At 60.2% G+C, this 21217-nt stretch overlaps 1 protein-coding gene and 1 long non-coding RNA gene across 2 annotated transcripts; one reads left to right on the top strand and one right to left on the bottom strand.

The window, feature by feature from the left end:
* Positions 1 to 6877: 6877 nt before the first annotated feature.
* On the top strand, positions 6878 to 17890 carry KLF16 (KLF transcription factor 16). Its single transcript, XM_069589755.1, has 2 exons — positions 6878 to 7558; positions 15600 to 17890. The coding sequence occupies exons 1-2, from the start codon at positions 7105 to 7107 to the stop codon at positions 15899 to 15901; spliced, it is 756 nt and encodes a 251-aa protein (XP_069445856.1). The 5' UTR covers positions 6878 to 7104; the 3' UTR covers positions 15902 to 17890.
* Positions 14953 to 21166, bottom strand: LOC138440358 (uncharacterized). The gene is made up of 2 exons (XR_011257005.1): positions 20716 to 21166; positions 14953 to 15337 (listed from the first exon to the last, which is right to left on the bottom strand). It is a non-coding gene; the product is annotated as an uncharacterized lncRNA (long non-coding RNA).
* Positions 21167 to 21217: the final 51 nt, after the last annotated feature.

The raw sequence follows: 21217 nt of genomic DNA, 5'->3' as shown, positions 1-21217 counted from the left end.
TGGCCCCGGGCACGCGAGATCGCCCCGGCGGGAGCCCTGGTCCTGCGGTCCCCGACCGAGGACGGTGCCCAGGCTTGTCCCTCCCGAGTCCCCAAGCCCTCCTGCTGGGAATCGAGGTTCCCGTTTGATAATCCAGGATGTCTGGGAGCAAAACTGAGCGTGGCTGTGTACTCCCGGGAGCAGAGAGCCTCCTTTGTACTGGCTGGTCCTGGTGACCGAAGTAGCCCGGTCTTTACCAATCCCTCCTAGCACGTCCGATTCTTCGGCCGTCAGCTGCAGTATTCCTTCCGCAAGCCCCTACCCTGATCCTCCTGCCTTGTGCTGCCACTGACCGCCGCTGCTACCCCTGTCAGAGCCTGCCTGCTTTTCACCCCATCAGAAAGCAAGTTCCCCGAGGGCTGGGGCTCCGCGGTGCAGCAAGTCCAAAGCGATGGCTTAGGATTGAACAGAAATGTTTTCAGGCACAGAGTAAAAACTAGAGTATGAGAGTGTTGGGTGATAACTCACTGCTCTTCCCACCCCTGGCTTCCAGTGTTGCCGTCCACGCCGGCACAGACAAGCAGTTTCTTAGGTGTCAACAGAGAAAGTGCATGTGTAGCCAAAGAGTTTATACAGTAGTGTAATCCTGTTATCATCGTGGCTTGGAGAATGTTCAGTTACCCCTACACAGATTGGATTCAGTCCTTCTAATGGCTGCACTATATTTTATTAGCACTGTAATTTGTTATTCCTGTTACTTTTTGGTTGAAATTTTTTTTTCCCCAAGTCTGTAACAGGCATTGCTAGGTCCAGTATCCTCATACACTTCTCTTCCTAAGTACGGGTATTCCTGGAAACTGAATTCCTTACTGCAGAAGGGCTTTCCATAGATCTGTAAATGGGCATATGATCTCTTAAAATAGTATTTCATTGTAGCTTCATTTGTGTTTCCTAGAAATATAATCAAACATCTCAGTGCTTCTGTCAGACTTATATTTTTTATGTTGATCATTCCTATCACTAATATGGTCATTTTGAAACTGGAAACTATTTTAAACAGTAGCTATTTAAAAGCCATTTGTATTCCACATTCTTTGTCCATTTTTCTATTGGGTTTTTGGCGTTACTGTTTTCTAGGAACAAATTTAAGAAAATTATCCCACTGTGAAGAAAAAAAAAGTATTTTTTCCAACTTGTTATTGGGTTTGACTTGGATTGTATGTAGATTTTTTTGTGTTTATTAATTTTATTTTTGCCAGGCAATCATTATCAGTCATTAATTTATCAATTATGGCTTCTGCATTTCAAATTATGCTCAGAGATATCTTCCCTACTCCAAGATTATAAAGCATTTTGACGTTTTCTTCTGTAAATAATTTGTTTTTTAAATATGTGTTTAAATTTTTTATCTAATTCTACAACTGAATTCTAGGAAGCAGATAGAAATCCAAACTGCTTTTCCCCAAATCGTTTGTCCCCAATTCCATTTCCCCAAAAAGCCATTCTTTGCCGACTAAAGCCCACCTTTTAGCCTTGACCACAGGAAAACTCTCCGTGCCTGGGGGTCTGTTTCTAGACCCTATCATCCCAGCTAGCCTGAAGCCTGCTGACTTCTCTACTGGGTGTCCAGAGGCCCCGTCTCCCCTCAGGAAAGTCAAGAGAAAACTGTCTTAAGAAGTAGTTGATGGCTTGCACGCCTTTTGTGTAATGCTAGTTCTGTTAGAAAGGGTTCTGAAAACTTAAGACTTTAGGGACTCCCCTACACCCCAGTGCTGACCTTGCTTGAGGCAGCAGTTTTTGTCAGGAGCCCCACACCCCTGCTTTTACCACCACCCCCCTCCCCTACATACCTGCCCAGTGAACAGAAGGGATAAGCTAAGGCCAAGGGCTCCTCAGGCTGGCCTGGCCTCTGGGCTCTGCCCTTCTGCAGTGGGTGCCTCTCAGGGGCTCAGTTTGTGGCCTCTGGGGAATGATAAAGGGGCTTCGATGGGAGGGATGCCAGTGGTACTTTCCGGGATGCTCCCCTCTTCCTTTCAGTTGGTACAGCCCATGGGCCAGGCCGCCTGGGACAGGGGCCAACTTTCAGTTCTCCATTTTGTGGATTTCCCAGGACACATGTATTCACAAGTGGCAGCGTTCTCCCCCTGCTTAGCAGGCGCCACAGCTCCCCAGAACCTCAGGTCCTCCCCTCAACACCTGGCCTGCCACACCTCACCTGACACCTGGCCTCTGAGTCCCAGAAGCAGGTTTCTGGCTCTCTGTTAGCTCCTGGGTACGCCCTGACACCCAGAGACCCCAGGGGATACAGCCTGCCTGGGGGCTGTGGGGTTCTCGAGGGTGGGATCTGGGTTGTGCACAGGCCCCTCTCCCTGAGGAGCCCCTACTGGACTTCCAATGGGCCTTGGAGTCCCAGCCCCCAAGGGCCAACCATCCATCTTCCCCTCCCTTCCTCTGGTGACCCTGGTTCTCCATGTGAACTGAGGGCCTCAGAAGTTTCAGAAGAGTTGGAGGGAGTTAAGTGTCCTTGGCCCCTGGTAGCTATGGTTGATAAGCAGAGGCCTCAGGGAGGCTGCCACCTCTCAAGGCCCCCTGCACCCCCATCTCAGGCCTGAGTGTTCTCCCAGGCAGGCACTTGTCTGTTTGATTCATGGTCAGGGTGCAGGGCCAGCCTGTAAACCGTGGAATTCCGTGAGGTGGGGGTGCCAGACTAACGTTGGGGTCCCCCTTAAGTTTTGAAGCTCCTGCCGTGTGACAAGGGGATCTTCATGTCAACAATACTGGGCTGCTGTCCCCACCTTGGGGGAGATGGCTCAGGCCAAGCTGCCCAGAGAAGCAGCCCCAGGGCTCAGGCCTAGACTCTGCTGCTCAGACGGTCTCGAGCTACGTCTGTGTCCACAGCACTTGCTGGCGAGGTGGACAGACCTGGCTGCTGTTATGGTCACAGTTGGGAGGAGCTGGGCTGGGTGTTCTCCAAAGCCTAGCAGAGTGCCACCTGACCTGCCGTGTTATAGAAGAGGGCTTGTCACCTCCAGCAGAAGGTCACGGGGAGGCCAGACCCACAGGTGACCCCCATTGCAACTGCACATCTGAAAGGCACTCTGGGAGTGGATGCTTTTCAGGGAGGGTCCTGGGCCAGCAAAGAGTGGGGGATGAGAAGGAGCCCTGATCCTGCAGGCCAGATCCTATTCCCTCCCGCCTCCTAGAGAAGGTATATGGGGGCCCTGGGTCTCTCCCTGCAGCCTCCCATGGGGGAAGACAGCCACATGCCCAACGCCTGCCTAGGCCTGGCCAGGGGCCCACTGCACCTCCTCCTTTGTGTGACGACCCCCTGGACTGCAGTGAATAATCTGACACGTTAGAAATAAACACGGATGGGTTACAGGCAAGGCAAAATGGGCATGAATCCTAAAAACACTCATCAAAGTACAGCAACCTCATCTCCAGGAGGGATGGGGGCTTTGGTCCTTTGAGAGCCACAAGAAGAACCCACACAGGGAGGCTGAAGTTCACACCCACACACACCTGGTGCCAGGCAGGTGGCAGAAATGGGTGCATCTGCCTGCCCAGCGTGCCGCTCTGAGAAGATGGACCCCCCCACCCCTACTCCCTGCCATGTCCCCTTGCTTCTCTTGTGTCTCCTGGCCCCTGCAGAGGTGACCGCTGTGGACAGGCTGGCAGAGGCCACTGCACCAACAGGCTGCTGAGACAGGTGGAAACACCAAGAGTTCACAGCGTGAGGGGGCACGTGACCTCCAGTGAGCTGGAGCTCATGGCTGACGCTGTCCCCCTGTCCGTGTCCTGGGCCCCCATGGCCACATGCTCCATGATGCAGTGACCAACACTCAAAAGTTCATCTGTCCATTCTCCTTTTCTCCCATTACAACAGTGCAGCCATACACAGACATACTTGTTTCCTTAAGAATATTTCTTGGGGGACTCTCTTGCTGGTCCAGTGTTAGGCATGGGTTTGATCCCTGGTTGATGAATTAAGATCCCACATGCTGTGGGGTATAGCCAAAAATCAAAACAAAAACAAAATCGAAGTAATAGATACACATGGATTATAAAAAAGTTGAACTATAGAGAAAGTACTATTAAAAAGGCTTGGGTGGGAGGAAGACCCAAGAGGGAGGGGATATGTGTATACATATGGCTGATTCACTTCCTTATACAGCGGAAACTAACACAACATTGTAAAGCAACTGTACCCTAATTAAAAAAAAAAAGTAAAGACCTCACTGTTTTAAAAAAAGAAACTATGGCCCTTCCAGCATGTCTATACATGCAGACACACACACATACACATCTGTACAACAGCTCTGATTCTGACCCAGACCTGTCAGGGACCCCCTGTATGTTGCCTTCTCCTCCGCTTCTGTAACTTCCTCTGTCTGCCACCTGTCAGCATGGTTCTGTGAGCCCCCTGGTCTGGTGAGAGACCCCTGTGAACCCCTTGGTCCCAGAAGGGAAGGCTGGAGATGGACCCCATTTATAGATCAGAATAAACTGAGGTCTGGAGAAAGAGGGAATGAGCACTCTGTGTCTGCCCAGACAAGACAGACGCTCTGCTGCCTCTTAGCTGTGCGCGGGCAGCCGCTCCAGGCCACTTCTGGCTCCTCTCCCAGCCTTGACTTCATCATCTATGAAATGGGGCTGACAACTCTTGATGGGTAGTAGTGAGGACAGAGTGACAGAACTTAAGGTGGAAGTGAGCACACGGTCAGGAGGGGCATCAGGCTCCACGGGTCACTCCCATTCCCCTGGGCCCAGGGTGTGAATAGAAACACTGCAAGTTGAGAGTGGGCCCCGCTGGGGTCTCCTGCCCACAGAGTGGCTGGTAGATGAAAACCACAGCTCCAAGACCCCGATTCTCCCTGGGAGTGGGTGCACAGTTGAGACTTGTCCAGGGCCACGGGTCTGCCAGGATGGCAGTGCTGACCACTGCTCTGACATGGTCCACCCCCGCCTTGCCCACGGGGAGAAGGTCCCCCTCAGTTACTGCCCCACCTTCCTCTGGATGCCCCGTTGAACAGCAGGCCCCAGTGGAGCCAGCTCTGGGATATTCCCCCAGCCCCTCCACACATCAGGTTTGTGTCCCAGGGGAAGGCCATAGCGGGTGATGTTGCTCTGGGCCCAGTAAACACCACTGAAAGGAACTGACAAAGGGTCCCTGCCTCCTTCTTGTCCTGCTTCTTCCCCCTGTGCTGGGGTGAGCCAGGGCCCATGGGGCAGCCTGCAGAGCACTTCCTGACTTACCTGGACCTGGGAGAGGCTGGGCTCAGGGCCTGGGGACCACCTGTGGGCTGGGGTGCTGAGGCCCTGGAGGGCTGTGGAGATGGGGGAGGGTGAATGCCTACCCAGGTGGTCCACCCTGTTTGAATTTCAAAGACATGGGAGGCGCAGGCCAGCAGGAATGGTGACGGCCAGTGCCCAGCAGGTGCTCACCTGTACAGTGGTTGTCCTGAGTGGGCTTCTCTGCTAGAGGAAGGGGCTGAGTGTCTCTGCAGCCTGAAGTCAAAGCTCCAGCAGGCCTCTCTTTCCCTCCCAGAGAGGGAGGTGCCATCAAGGATGGTCAGGCTCAAACCAGATGGACCCAAGGGACAGTGACAGGCCTGGGGACAAGGGTCTGAGCCAGGCTATATAAGCCACGGTGCGAGGGAGAGGGGGTACTGCAGATGGAGAGGGTGTGAGAATACTGCCCTGGGATGGGGGTCGAGCCCGAGTTGTCGGCTGCTGTCCAAACCCAGACCTGGGTGGGTCACTGAGAAGACTGGAACCCGTGGCGGAAGGCCCCCTGGAGGTCGCTTCGGCCACTGCATCGTCCCTTGGCCAGCCTAGGAAGGGGCGGGGGCGTGGCAGCAATGGAGGGGACCACCCCCATCGCCCCACTTCCGCCGCCCGCTGCTTCAGACCTGCAGGTTAGGCGGACGCCGGGAGTCTGCTTTCCCGCGTTACCGACGAAGTTAAACAATTTGGCCTGGACGTCCTCGGGAGCGAGGCCCCACTTTCCTTGTTCGCGCCCCAAAGCCAGCGCCAGGGTGCGAAGTTCCCGACCCCCCTATTCTGACAAGGCTGGGCCACTCCTTCTCCCCAAAGCACCCCGAACCCTGCCCGCCCTTTGTGACCCCGGTCCTCCTAACTCCCAAATGGGGCGCAAAAAGAGAAACGAGCGCAAGCTCGCTCGACACAGCCAGGAGAGGAGTTCCTCCCTCCCCTGTCTAGCTGCGGGTCTACGAGAAAGGCGATGGGGTCCCCATAAGAAAGGGCGAGGAAACGCAAGGGCGCGCGGTCCAGCAGGGCCACAAGCTGGGGAAGAAGAGAGGGGGAAGGGTCGCGCACGTGGCCGGGGGGCGGGGCTGGCCGCTTCCGCACCCCCACCGGGCCACGTGGGGAGCGGACCCCTCCCCCATCCCGACCTGGGACGCGCCCTGGACCGGGTGGAAGCGTCCGGGGAAGGGGCGGGCCCCCGCCGGCCGCGCGCCTTAGCGCGCGGTGGGCGAGCCCGCGAGGAGGCGGGGCGCGCGCCGAGCAGGGAAGGGCTCGCCCTAGGGGGCGGGCCCACCCAAGGAAGGAGGGGCGTGCCGGGATGGGGCGGGACTCGCTCCGGAGGCGGGACCCTACCAGGGACGGGGCGGAGTTTCCTGGCGTGAGGAGGGGGTTCTCTGGGGGCGGACCGCAGGGAGCTACTGAGGGAAAAGCGCGCCAGAGGGGGCTGGCTCCTCAGCCTGCTGCCCGGCGTGGGGAAGGCGCGCTCGGGGAGGGGGTAGAGCGTACTGTGGGGCCAGAGTGGGCGCGACAGGGGGCGGTTCCTTCGGCCCGGGCTCCGCCCCCGGAGGCCTCGCGCAGAGGGCAGGGTGGTAGAGGGCGCGCCGGGCGGGGGGCGTGGCAGCGCGCCCCGAGGGGGCGTCCTCCGGGCGGGGCGGGCCGCGGCCGCCCCCGCGGGCTCCGGTGCGTCAGGGCGCGTCAGGCGGGGCGGGGCGGGCAGAGCGCGGGCGGCGGCGGCGGCGGCGCGCGCCGGCCTCCTCCTCCTCCTCCCGCACTCGAGCAGCCGCCACCGGCCGGACGGGCGCCGCTCCTGCCGCCTCCGCTCCGCCCGCTTGGCCGTGCCGCCCGCCCCTACTTGGCATGTCGGCAGCCGTGGCGTGCGTGGATTACTTCGCCGCCGACGTGCTCATGGCCATCTCCTCGGGTGCCGTGGTGCACCGCGGGCGGCCGGGCCCCGAGGGCGCGGGCCCAGCCACCGGCCTGGATGTGCGCGCGCCGCGCCGCGAGGCCGCCCCGCCCGGACCCACTGGGCCGCCGCCTCCGGCCCCTGTCCTAGGCCCAGGCCCCGGCGCCGCCGCCGCCGCACCCCACCTGCTGGCCGCCAGCATCCTGGCCGACCTGCGCGGTGGGCCCAGTGTCGCTCCGGGGGGCGCCTCGCCCGCCTCCTCTTCTTCGGCCGCCTCGTCCCCGTCCTCTGGCCGCGCCCCCGGCGCCGCGCCCGCCGCCGCCAAGAGCCACCGCTGTCCCTTCCCGGGCTGCGCTAAGGCGTACTACAAGTCCTCCCACCTCAAGTCGCACCTGCGGACGCACACAGGTGAGCCCGATCGCGAGCCGGACCCGCGCGGGGGCGGTATCCCGCGCCCCCTCCCCCGCCGGGACCCCGAAACTGCGTGGCGCGTCGGGGGCGGGGAGGGGGGCGCGCCCGGGCAGCCGCCGCGCCGGCCGGGAGGGCGGGGCCTCGGTGGGTGGGGCGCGCGCGGGGGGCGTGGCGGCCACGCGGTCGGGTGGCGAGCGGATGGCGGGCGCGGAGGCAGCCGCAGGAGCTTGCCGGGTGCCGGTTGCTGCGGGGTCCGCGGGCGGGATCGGGGCTCCCGGCTAGTCCCCTTCGCCCTTGGCCTGGTTTCTCTTTTGTTTTCCGTTGGTTTCAGATAGGGGCGGTGGGCAACGTGGTCGAAGAGCTCAGTTCTGAGGTTCTCGTCCCCTCCCCTGCCTTGGTTTCCTTATCTGTAGAAAGGCAGCAGGCACAGTGGCGCTGCCTCCGAGGTGGCCGCGAGGATTCACCCCGGAGAGCGGCCGAGCGCTTGGTGCTCGGCGAGGTTGGGGGATGCCTGGCACGTTTTCTCTGTCCTTTGCTGTGTTTTAATAAGGTGGAAGGGGGGCTGGGAGTGCGGGTTAGGGCTTGAGCCTCTGGAGGAGGGGGATCCCTGAGGGCGTCACGTTATCTCCCTGTTTCCCAGCGTACTGGATCCCTCCCACCTGCTCCGGGAGCCGAGAAGGCTTGGTGGCGGGGGAGGGCTCGGCGATACTGTCAGGTCTCACAGCCCAGCCCAGCGGCAGGGGGCTCTGGCCACCCTTTCACTCGGGCACCCCCCTCTTTTTCCTCTTGCGGTTCCTCCCAGTTCTCCCTATGAAGTTTCATCTTCAACCCCAATTTTTTCTTGGGCTGGGGGCCAGGGGATGGTGGTCACCGGCCTGAGTTTGAGCATTGGAGGTGATCCTTCGGTTGGGAAGGGTAGGGAAGCTGGGTGGGCGTGGGCTTGGACTCGGTGGTTCTGCCGCTTTCTAGCACAAGACCTCCTCTTCTCGATGGGTTTTTTGTCTGTATAAAGGGCCCTCTGACCGCCTTCTCCTGTGGGTCCTTACGTGGGTCACGCCAGGGCACATGAACATGGCTCGGTGGACATGCTCCCGTTGTAGGGACACGTGGAGGGCCGAGGTGGGACTGCCCCTGGAATTGTGGCAGACACGGATGGTGTGACCCCTGAAAGCGGCTCAGACCCCATGGTGCCTTGGTTTTTTTCCCCGCACTCTGCCCTGCTCTCTAGGTCTGGTGAAGGAGGGGGGCGGGGGCAGGCCACCTCCCACTGTAGCTCCCCAGGGACACTTCCCCAGGGTTTGCTGGGGTTTTAAGGACCTCCGTGAGTCCCTAGGCAGTGTTGACTGCCCCCTACGCCCGTGGAGGAGAAAGGACTCCTTGTCCAGTGCCTGTGTGTATGTCCCTGTTGCCATTCTTGGCTTTAAAGAGAAACGGAGACCAACTCTGGATGTTCCACTGATGGGTGGGGGAGGGCAGGGAGCCATTTCTCCATTCCTTGCTCCCTTGATAATAACTATGCTGGGCACTGGGGGGCACCTGGGTACTGAGAATCGTCCTGTACCCAGGCTTCTTTGGTTCCAGTTTTGGATGCTTTGGGGTACCTTCGTGCTTAATGATGGCTAATGCGGCATCTTTCTGGCACTCAGGACCACCAGACTCTACCTTATCAAAAGCCTCTGTATCAAGGCTTTTGGGCTTTTCCAGCCCTCAGGGGTGGCGAAGTCATGTCTTAGGTCTGTACAATAGAGTGGTGTTGCCCACTGCCAGGGGCAAGCCTGGGGACGGATCTGATGAGCAGCCTTAATTAGATGCTGGCTGTCTACTGCAGGAGCCAGTGTGCCCCAAGGGTCTTTGGGAGGGGGTCCTGTCCCACCCATCACTGCCTGACAGCAGCTTTTCTCTCTGTAGAGAGAACTCCCTTCCTGGCCTGGCCCCATTTTACAGATGAACAAGCAGGCCCAGCAGGAGCTGTCATCGTCTCTGCTCCATTTGGCACAGAGGGTTGGGGTGGGGAGATGTGGAGGGGTGATGGGGTCTTCCTCAGAGCCACACAGCTGCAGGGGAGCAGCTGGGAGCGGGGATGGCTGGCCTCCAGTCCCCTGGGTCTGGCCTGCAGTCCCTGGCCTACAATGAGCTCCCCTGCTTCCGCGTGGGGCAGGGAAAGACTTGGAAGCTGCAGGAGATGTTGACGCGGTTGCCGTGGATACCGAGATGGAGAGGGAGGGAGGTGGGGCGGGGGCGGAGGCGAGCTGGCAGTCTACTCCTTGCTCTCCCCACCTCCCTCATCTCCCAGTTTTCCAGCCCCAGAGCCCCCAATGCCCAGCACCTCCTGGGGGGCTCAGGCCCCTCCCCACAAGGAGCTCAGATCTGGAGTGTGGGAGCCTGTTAGTCTTTGGCACTGTTCACTCCTAGACCAGGTCATTCTCTGTTCGGCATCCTGGCCACTGTAGGGTGTTGAGCAGCCTCTCTGGCCCCCACCTGGGGCACCTTCAGTTGTGACAATAACAGATGTCCTCAGACAGCACACAGTGTCCCCTGGGGCTTGCGGGATCTCTCCTGTTGAGACCCCTGTCTGGTTACGCCTGAGAAAGAGTAGCTGAGCCTTGATTGTGTGTGAGAGGGGCACTGTGGGGATGACCCGATCCCTGTCCCCCAGGACCCCTGGAACATTGTGGGGGGGGAGCGGTGACAGCAGTGGTGATGGAGGAGAAGCCTTCCTGGAGGAAGCAGGATGCTGTGGGTTGACTGCAGCCTGGAAGGGCGTGTCTCAGGAGTAGGGCAGCACCGTGGCTGCAGGGGGTGGGGGCAGGGGCCCTGGGGGAGGGACTGGGAGGCTGGAGGCTAGAGGCTCTGCTGGAAGGTGGGGAGGGGGCCGAGCAGGTAAGCAGTCTGGTTAATCCCCAGGGCAGGGTGGGGGTGGGCGGGGAAGCAGGCCGGCTTTGCAGAGGAAAATCCGTTTATGAGGACGGGATTAGGGTCCAGGAGAAGGGTTGAGGAGGGGGGCTGTGGTGTGGGAGGCAGAGAAAAGCCCCGTGACACTGGGGACAAGAGGTGACTAGGGGAACCCCTGTGTGCTGACCCAGGGGGGTGGTGCAGGTGGGGGTATTTTTTGCTGAACAGGCCCCCAGGAGGGGAGGCAGATGGGGAAACTGAGGCAGCAGCAGGCATGGGGGCTATGTATGGAGGCAGATCCCACCTCTACCCCTTGCAGAGCCATGAGTGCCTCTAGGGCCAGGTGGGGCTCAGGAGAGTACTGGCTTATCTGGGGGGTCAGAGTGTGGCAGTGCCGAGGTGGTGTGAGGGGTGCGAGTGCCCAGGACAGCCTCCCCATCTAGCCCCCTCCTGTTGCAGTAGCGCAGTGAGCAGCTGGGACTGGCCTCGCAGTGCCTGTACCCCCAGCTGGGGGCTGGGGAAGGATGCCCCAGCGTTTTTGGGGGGTTGAGAGGGTGCCCCAACATTGTGGGGCGATAACCACCCCCCACCCAGGCTCCCTGATAAAGGTGGCCCAGATGGCCCGGGAGTGGGCACATGATACCAGCCTGAGGAGCCGGCCTCCTGGAGAGGGAGGGAGCCACCCTCGCCCAGTCCTGTTTCCAGAACAGCAGGGCTCTGGAACACACATGCTCTGGGGGCCTGAGGAGGCCGTGACCCCTCAGCCCTAGGCACTGAGAGGGCCACCAGCCCCCATGCTGAAGATGCCAGTCTGGGTGGGGGATGTGGTAAAGCCAGGGCTAGGCCTGGGTTCCCAGGGAGGGAGGCAGGGTGTGAGGCAGCAGTCCGCCTTTTAACTAAACAGGGCTTGGGGGGGTGGGGTGGCTCCTACCTGGGGGTTGGGGGGTAAACCAGATGATGCTCCAGCAGGCTTGGCAGCTGGTTAGCTGCCGCTGGAGCCACCCACTCCAGCATCATTCTGTCTACTCGGGCCCTGTAGACTCTGCACATGTGTATCACGCACCCTCAGGGGGCCAGGCTTGCGCCCTCAGCTTTAGGGTTGCCTGGGGGCAGAGATCACATCCAGCAGAGACTGAGTTCCAGCATAGGAAAGCTGAGAATGGAGACAGTGGATGGGGTACGCCAGGAGAGTGTGCTCTGAAGGGTAGAGCAGACATGGGATGGAGGAAGGGGCAGAGGTTCCAGGTAGCAGGAATCAGGGGTGTGAGGAGCATCCAGGCTCCGGTAAAGACTTCAGCCTGGACCCTGAGCCCAAGAGCAGAGCACTGAGCTGGCGGCTCTGGCACCAGCAACGGCCGCACCAGTCCAAGCCAGAGCTAGGGCCTGGAGACAAGGAGGTTTGGTTTTCTTCGAAGGGGGCTCTGATGGGATCTGTTGCCAGGTACCACCTGGGAAGGTGAAAACCTGGGAGATCTCTGCCTAATAAGCTTTGGTGCAACAGGCAGAGCAATTGAAATGGAAAACCTGTAGGAGTGGGGACTGGGAAGGAGGGAGATGGGAAGTCTTCGGTTTGGAGGAAGGGGGCTAACATCTGGGGGGTACTTAAGATCACAGAGTGGATCCTCACGCCTGCTGGTCCTTGTAAAGCCTTCAGGATGGCCAGCACACAGGGGCCCTGGGCCGGGCTCTCCAGACTTCACCATCAATTTTCCATTATTTTGGCTGCATCTCTGTGCTGCCCTCTGGGTTCTTTGTGGCCTGTTCAGCCCCATCTCCTTTGGAAAGCTTCCCGGCTTCTGGCCCCCCACCCTGCAGCCCCAGCCTTCTCCAGTTGTCCTGGGATGTTGCCTTATCTGAGCCCCGCCCCCGGTGCAGTCCACCTGGCAGGTGGGCATTTGTGTAAGGGTTGGCTATGGGCTGCACCTTCCCCTTCTTAGATTAGAGATGACCTCCGGAGGTCACGGAAAAGGTTAGCTGTCGGACCCTTGGCCTACAGCCGGGGGAGGTGGGGCACTGGCTTCCCAGACCCACCCCACGCCCTCTTCAAAGGCGGAGCAGGCTGAGCCAGGCCTGGCGCACGGTCGCCCGGACCTCCTGGCCTTCATTTTCTGGCTGTCCTGAGTTCACCCCAAAGCCCAGCCCAAGTCAGAGGGTCAAGTCCACCGCAGCCCCGCCCACTGCATCCTTCTCCAGCGCCCAGGTAGACTCTGGAGACAGGCGTCAGGCCAGGTGCAGCCAGGCTCTGAGCCTCGGAATATTACAACACGCCCACCCCCCACCTCCCTTTCCTCCCCAGCCAGTGGACTGAGAGGGTGGCAGGACATGGCATCCTGCAGGCATTCGCCTAACGTTGTGGGGGCGGGAAGCCTGCGCTCCGGGACGGCCACCCACGTGTGCACGTGCGCCGCACTCCCCGGCAACGCGGCGTGGGGCGGGGCTGGCAGCCGTCCAGCCGGCAGGGCGACCCCAGGCCCCGGCGGGAGTGTGACCACGTGAGCAGGGCCGGCTGGGCCTGCGGCTGTCCTTGCCGCCGCCGAGCTACGTGCGGCAGCTGTGTTCCCGGCGGCTGCGTGCGTTCAGCCCCTACGGGCTCTTGCAACCTGCGGGTGGTGGTGAAGGAGAGCTGCGGGGCGGAGGGAGGGAGGGAGGGGAGGGTGGGAGGTCGGACCAGACCCGTTGCCCTAAATGGGGAAGTGAGCCAACCGGGGCGGGAGGGGCCCTCCCCCGCCACCGGCACCACCTGCCCCCCCCAACCCCTCCGCTCCTCCCAGCCTGCGCCTTGCAAGATGGCGACAGGGCCGCATGCCCCACGGAGGGGCGTCCCTCCCCGCCTCCCGCCACTGTCTGCCTGGAAGCTAGCAGCCCCGCCCCCATCGCCAGACTGCCCCTCCCCCAGACTTCGGCCCTCGGGACCTGTGGGTTCCAAGTAGGGTGCGGGGTCCTTTCCCGCGCTGTTTTGAGCCCCGTGATTCCGTTGAAGAGGTCCCCGCCCCGAACCCTCCCCCAGCTGCTGCAGACTTTGCCTTCTGGATTGTTCCAGGGGAGCCGAATGGTGGTGGGGGACGGCCTCGGGGATTTGGGGCCACCTGTGGTCTTGGGGACAGTTGCTCTCCCTCCAGCACGGTTGTGGCCCGTAACTCCCCTCCCCCAGGGAGGTGGCACCAGCACTTCTGGGTTCGCAGCCTCCTGGGGCCTGCCCTCCCCCTGCTGCAAGCATAACCGACGGGTATCCCCCAAGAAATCTTCTGGGGGAGGGGTTTCTACTGGAACCCTTTCGTGCCATGCTGGGGGTGTCCCGAGTCTGGCCAGGAGGAAGGATGGAGAGGGGAGGATTTACTGGGCCTCCAGGGCCGCGGGTGATAGGCGCCTCTCTGAAGTCTACTGGTGCCCTTCTGCGATTCCTCCCTCCTAGCCTTTCTCCCAAGGCAGGCCTTGCTTCCAGGGCGGAGATGTCACTGGGTCACCCTGAGATTCCAGCCCTCCCCCACTCCCCCATGGCTGCGGCTCTGTCCCATGGCCCCTGCCGCTGGCTCCTGGTCATCTCTCTATTCCCCCATCAGGGCGCTTCTCTGACCCCTGGCAGAGGACACTCTTCAAGTCTGTCTCCCTCGCTACCTCCTCCCAGCAGTGGGCGTGTTCTCTGAGGCAGGGTCAGCCTGGGTCACCAAAGTCCCCATGGCCCGGTTGGGCCTTCCAGTGTGTTACCTACTCTAACCCCACTGTGGCTTCCCCTGTCTCGTCCCCCAGCTGGCGTCCCCCCTTCCTCTTCTGGGTTCCATTCTATGCCGCGAGGGGAGACCCTGCCCACATGTCTGCATCTGTTTCCTCCAACACACCCCGCAAAACCCCTGCGCATTGGGCACACAACGTCTCGGGGGTTCCAGGATCCCAGGTACCCCGCCCTGGGTCCCGGAGGGTGCAAACTCTGGGGAGCTCACCGCCCCTAGGACGGGCGTGGCGGAGGTCCCCCCGAGTCGGCTGGGGACACGCTGACGATACACGGTTGAGGAGAGGGGATCGGGCGGCACTGTCGTAGGGCGGAGACCCCCATGGGATGGGCGGGTGGGGACCGGCGGGCGGGGATGGCGGCGGCCGCCGGGGCAGGATGGGCGAGGCCGGCCAGGCGGTGGGAGGGGTCTGCGGAGGAAGTTGCCGGTGGCGGCCCGCCCCTCCCCTAGTCTTCTGCTCTGCGGGGGCGGGACAAGTCCTGGGCTGCCTCGGGCTCCGCCCCTTCCCGCGCCAGAACCCAGGGGCAATCCCCGCCGCGCCTTCTGACCCTTACCACCTGCTAGCGCGGCCCGGGGTTGGGGGTGTCCCTTCACATGTTCCTCTGCTCGTAGAGGGCCGCAAGGGTCAGTGGTGGCGTCAGGCATGGGAAACCGCCCAGATGATGCCCAGCACCTGCGCCCCTGGTGGTCATTTCCCAGAGGAAGGGGCTTAGCTGGGATCGCCAGCATCTGGGAGCCCTCGGAATGCCCCACAGGAAAGGTGGAAGGGAGTTTCGCGGGGGCGGAGACAGCAGGAACTGTTGCCTTAAGACCGGAGCGGGCACGTGTGTGGCAAGTACATTGGGAGACACGTCACCAAGGTGACGCCGTCTTAGGGGTAGGGGTAGGCGGACAGGCCTGGGAGAAGCGGGTCTCTGTAGGTTTTCCTTTCAACTCGTGGCAGCTGCTCCCAGTCTTTAATTACCATTGTGCTCATTCGCTTCAGTCGTGTCAACTCTTTGCGACCCCATGGACTGTAGCCCACCAGGCTCCTCTGACCATGGGATTCTTCAGGAAGAATACTGGAGTGGGTTGCCATGTCCTCCAGGGGGATCTTCCCGACCCAGGGATCGAACTGTCTTCTGCATTGGCAGGCGGATTCTTTCACTGGCGCCACCTGTGAAAGCTAGTAATTACCATTAGTCGTAGGAAATAGACGAGGGGATATTCACAGTGTTCGGGAAATGAGTTGGGGTCATTTTCTTTATACATTTACACGTTTTAAATTCACACCCAGAATTCAGCCTCTCGAACGAGTTTTGCGGGGGAGAGGAGGTGAGACAAATGACCAGCACCCTTTGAGATCTGATGGAACGGCCCTCTTCCCCCCCCCCCCCCCCCCCGCCCGCAACACTGACCACTGTCTGTCCTCCACACAGGTGAGCGCCCCTTCGCTTGCGACTGGCCGGGATGCGACAAGAAGTTCGCACGCTCTGACGAGCTGGCCCGCCACCACCGGACACACACCGGCGAGAAGCGCTTCCCCTGCCCGCTCTGCTCCAAGCGCTTCACCCGCAGCGACCACCTGACCAAGCACGCGCGCCGCCACCCCGGCTTCCGCCCGGAACTTCTCCGGCGCCAGGGCACCCGCAGCACCTCCCCCAGCGACTCGCTGCCCTGCAGCCTGGCAGGCAGCCCCGCGCCCAGCCCAGTGCCCAGCCCGGCCCCAGTCGGCCTGTAGAGCCCTGTTCCAGCCGCCCTGAGTGCACCCCCGCTGGGCCTGGGCATGGAGCACCAGCAACCCGCCTGCTGTCCCGGGCCCTGGTGGGGCTCGGATTGACTGCCAGACCGGCCCTTTTCAGTGTCCCCTTGAGGGCCCCCCCGAAGGCCCCCCCGAGTTGCCCCTGCCCCCTCGAGAAAACCAGGAGGGGGCCTGAGACTGGACCGGGGTCATCTGGGTCTTGGAGGTTGCTCTCCGGGAGGAGCATGGCCCCGTGTCTGTATATAGCCATGATGTTAACTCTGTTCCCAGCTGTTGAACAGGGACCCTAGGTGGGGGGCCAGAAGGCATCCCTTCTCGCTTGCCACCTCCCTGCTTTGGGTGGCATGTGGGCCTTGGGGGGAGGTGCCCCAGGAAAGGCACCCCCTAACCAGCGTTCAGACCTGGCCCCAGGCACCTCTCTCAAGGTTGGGATGAAGTGCAGAGCCATAGGTGAACTAGGGGTTACCGCATGGGGTGCCTCTTGTCCCCCCATACCCTGCCCCGGGAGCCCTTCACCCCATCGAAAGCCATTGGAGACGTTCAGGGAAACGGTGCGGCCTGGCCGCCCCATTCGGGTACTCAATCTCAGGTGTCCACAGGCTCTGGCCCACTGCCCGAGGGAGGGGCCCCTCAGTTCCCTAGCCTCCCGGGCGGGGTGGGGGTGGGGAAGTGGTAGGGTCTCTACAAGGGGTCCTGATTTGCTTCTGAGACTTGGGGTAGGGAGGAAGAAAAATGGGGGTTCTTCCAAAGAGCAGTTAGACTCACTTGTGGGGGGTGGATATCATGCGATATGAGTAAATGCAGGCTTATTTATTGTCCTCTGTCTGCTGGAGTGGGGGCTGCACTGCCCCTCGCTGGGTGGGTGTGCGAGTGTGTGAGTGAGAGACTGGGAGAGGCTGGCGCCATTGCCGGCCTCCCTCCTGCAAGGGGAAGAGTCCCCGACACTGGCCTTGAGCAGCATCATGTGACAATCAGTCCCTCCTGTTTGGACCAGAACAGCCTTTGGGCCAAATGGACCCCTTCCTAGCACCTGGATGGGGGCAAAGAGGCCCTGGGCCCTGGCTCCATCCTGCCGCCCTGGTGGTGATGGCAGGGTGGCCCCTGGACCCGCGGTTGAGGTTCCACCCGCGGGGGCGGGAAGTATAGCTCGATTTTTTTTGGACCGGGTAGAATATTTTTTCAGTCTCCAATCCTTTCCTTGATCTGGGCCCCTGTGGGTGGTCTGTTGTCCTCAGGGGTTGTGGGTGTGGGGGGAGGATCTTCATAGTCTGAACTTAGGATAGGGGAGGGATAAATGCCACATCCCCTCCTGGGGTTCTCCCACTGTGGCTGAGGTTGGATTTCATTTTGGACGGAGACTGACGACCCTGGCCTTGGAATGGGAAGGGACCCAGGCTCCCTGTCCTTTACCGTGAAAAGGTCTATTCCATAGCCTTTGGGTGCAGATCTGTGGCACCCTCCCAACCTGTTCCAGAAACTTCCTGTCTCCCAGTAGGGGGCTGGGGCGTTTGGATGGCACTAGTGTGGACCCGAACCGGCCCTGGCAGGATCCAGGGGCAGCGCCTAGGGTCCCGGGGGAGGAGGGCTGCACCAGGGTGAGATGCCTTAGCCCGGGGTAGGGAGGGAAGGGGGGAGGGGTGGGGCGGGCCTAACTTTGTTTCCCTTTGTGTCCGTCTGGATGCCCCCTCCCCATATTGTCCCAGCGCTGGCCGGTGCTTGTCCACAGGAAGTGGACTGTGGTCTGAGGACCCAGGGAGCTGAGAACTCGCCCCTCCGCCCCTCCCCAGTGTCCGGGGGCCTGAAGGGACCGGTGGTCACCCGGACCTGGTTCCAGCCATTTAACTGTGGCCTCTAGAGGTGGGTGGAGGGGGAGGGCCCCAAGGGACTTTGCTTTCGGGTGACTCCCTCCCCCCTGTCCTGCCTGGCCTCATCCTGGTATTTAATTAAACAAGTCTTTTTTAAACCCGATTCCGGAGCCTGTGTGGTTTTTCCCTTCTTCGGTCCAAGGTGGTGGGCCTCCTGGGACTCTGTCCCCCTTGCCAGTGGGGATCCTCAGCCTCCTCTTGGGGAACTGAGCCAGTGGGCTGGTGAATCCGCGGACCTGCTGGCAGTCTTGGCAACGCCCCTTAGCCCTAAAGCCAAAGGAGGGGGCTGCCCTCTTCAGCTCGCGCTGCAGACCGGAGGCACCCACACCTCGGGCATCTGAGCCCCCAGCTCGCCTTCCCGCTCCGTTACCCGGCAACTGAGGCTCGGTGACACGGCATCCTGGGGCGTCTGCTGCCCGCCCCTTTCTGGCGCCGCGGGCGCGGGGAGCCCGCACTTCTCCACACTGCCCTACAGGCTCCTTCCGAGGGTATCCCGCACCACCGCCCAGGCGTCTGGCCGCTCCTGCATTGTATGCCTGCTGTATGCCGGCTACCAAATGGAACGGAGGGGAAGGAGCGTTGGGAAATTGGTGAGAGTTCTTATCCCCTTCTTAGGAAAAGTGCACCCCAGATTCCAGCCATCTCTAGAGCCCGGAAGGGCAGTGGGGCTGCGGTGACACGCAGCGCAGACACTCCCCAAGGCTTTTTTTGCTACTTCCCGCCCTCGAGAAGGCGGCAGCCCCGCCATCTGGTGGTCACCCACGGCATTGCAACACCGGCTCTGTTAATTCCCCTCCCCAGGGTCCTGCCCTTGGGGCCGCCAAGGTCGCTCCAATCTAGACACATGGCCCTCGTTTTACCCTCTGGAACCCCCTCCCTCCTTGCTCTCTTTCTTACTGGAATATGGCCCGAAAGCCCACAGATGTCCCTCCCCGGACCCCTGTCCCACTCCAGCTCTGGCAGGCTTCTCTCCTCCTTTGCAGCAGGGTTCCTGAAATGCTAGGTCCGCAAGCTCAGCCCCCTTAAATCTCTCTTTCATGCACTCTCCGTGTCCCGGAATCACCAGGAGGATTTCTGCCTCCTAGACGCTCCATTGGCAAGTGATCTCGGGCACCCCTAGCCCCACTCCCCAGGATCAGGTCCCCCTGTGCAAAGACAACCAACCCCTGGTTCATGCCAGCCTCACCCTCAACTTTGGGCCCAGTATGTTCTTACCCCTCCCCCACTGTATATTCGTCTTTCCAAGCATGCAAAATCTTTGGGGTCGTCCTTGACTCCCCGCTTTGGCTCACCATCCATATCTAGTACCTCCGGAAATCTCCCTGGAGCTCTACCTTCAAAACGTATCCAGAGTCCACCCACTTCTCCCCTCTGTTTTGCCTCCACCTGGTCCCCCATCATGGCTCACCTGAACCAGTCCAGCTTTCCCCTGCTTGGTGCACCCACAGCTGCCCACAACGGCCACTAGGGGGCGCCCGTGAGCACCTGAGTCAGGTTTCCTTTCTCTGCCCACAGCCCTCAGGGCTCCCACCTCCCTTGGGTAAAAGTCCAAGTCTTCCCCAAGGCTCACAAGGCCTGTATGACCTGCCTGGTCCCCTCCCTGCTCTCCCCTCTTCCCTCGCTCATTCTGCTGCAACACTGGCCTTCTCCTCGCCACGGTTGCTCCGATAAGCTTGATGCAGTCCTGCCCCTGGGCCTTTGCCCGTACAGTGCCCTCTGCCTGGAATGCCTTTCCATCAGATGTCTGCTCAGCGTCCCCGTTTCTTTCTTCAGAACTGCTCAAATCCCACCTTTCCCATAGGACTACATGGACCACTCCCTTTTCCCAGCCCCCTACTCTGTTCAGTCGTAAAGGAAATCAGTCCTGAATATTCCCTGGAAGGACTGATGCTGAAGCTGAAACTCCAATATGCTGGCCACCTGATTCGAAGAACTGACTCATTGGAAAAGACCCTGATGCTGGGAAAGATTGAAGGCAGGAGAAGGGGATGACAGGATGAGATGGTTGAATGGCATCATCAACCCGACGGACATGAGTCTGAGCAAGCTTCGAGAGTTGGTGATGGACAGGGAAGCCCGGTGTGCTGCAGTCCATGGGGTCACAAAGAGCCGGACACAACTGAGAAACTGAACTTCCTACTCCGTCCTACTCCCCCTACCCCATAGCAGTTTTTACCTTGTACTGTGATATCTCACTTACTGATTTCCTGTTGTCTGTCAGCATGTAGACACTACCTCCACCAGGGTGAGGATATTTGCTTTGTTCAGGAGCCCACCCCACTGTTGGCAGTGGAGGAGAGGCATCGAGAGATCCCAGGGGGTTAGGGGGTCTCAAGCCTCTGTGTCTGCAGGGCCAGGTGGCTGTGGTAGGGAGAAAAGTTGGCTGGGAGAAGTGGGAGGTGACCTAAGAAGACTATCCCCTGCTCAGGGGGATCCTTGGTAATTGCCAGATGGTGGACAGCCTGGAAATTGTAGTTTCTTGCAACATTTCCCCCGATTTTTTTTTTTCTTCTGGCCGCATCGTGCAGCCATTTGGGATCTTAGTTCCCTAACCAGGGATCAAACCCATGCCTCTGCATTGAAAGCGCAGTCTTAACCACTAGACCGCCAGGGAAGTCCTCTCACAGTTCTTTAAATGGGCAACAAACACATTTACACCATTTGAAAAACTAGTACTGAAACAAAACTGGTGCTCACATACATATATACGCATGTTCACAGTAGCACGATTCACCATAGACGAAAACCAGAAACCACTGAAATTTCCATCATCTGGTAACTGGATAATATACTTTGGTGCATGGCCTTGATATACAGTAGGTGCTCAAATATTAGGTAGACCGATGAATGAATCGGAACACGTCTCCTCTGGTGTACCTGGAGATTTAACTGCCACAAGTGTCCAGGTGGGGGAAATGAAGCACTTACCGCAAGTCAACCCGGGCGGAGTTGAGTTTCACAGCCTGAACTGGGTAACTCAGGTGCCGTTGAGATGCATCTGCAGAACTCCAATAGACCACCAGAGGGCGCCTTAGGAAGACAAGCTAATAAAACACAAATTGAATGCAAATAAGCCGTAGCGGGGCTGCTGCTGCTAAGTCGCTTCAGTCGTGTCCGACCCTGTGCGACCCCATAGACGGCAGCCTACCAGGCTCCCCCGTCCCTGGGATTCTCCAGACAAGAACACTGGCAGTGAGGGTTGTTTTTTTTTTTTTTTTTTGGATCAGGCGCGCCTTGGACAGCCCTGGCGCCGCAGAGGCCTGGGTCTCAAGATGGCGCTGCTGCCGCTACAGGACCCGGCGGAGACGCCGGCGAGGCACTCTGAGGCTTCAGACAGGGCAGCCTATGTCCTCTATCCCTCCCTTAGGGGCCATGTGTCTTAGACCAGGGGCCTGCGATCCGTCTCGATCCCGCGGGAGCAGGCGTTTCT

This window comes from Ovis canadensis, chromosome 5 (assembly GCF_042477335.2).
Source record: "Ovis canadensis isolate MfBH-ARS-UI-01 breed Bighorn chromosome 5, ARS-UI_OviCan_v2, whole genome shotgun sequence".
Taxonomy (NCBI): Eukaryota; Metazoa; Chordata; class Mammalia; order Artiodactyla; family Bovidae; genus Ovis; species Ovis canadensis.
The sequence above is the reverse complement of the archived record's forward strand: the minus strand, read 5'-3'. Positions and strand labels throughout refer to the sequence as shown.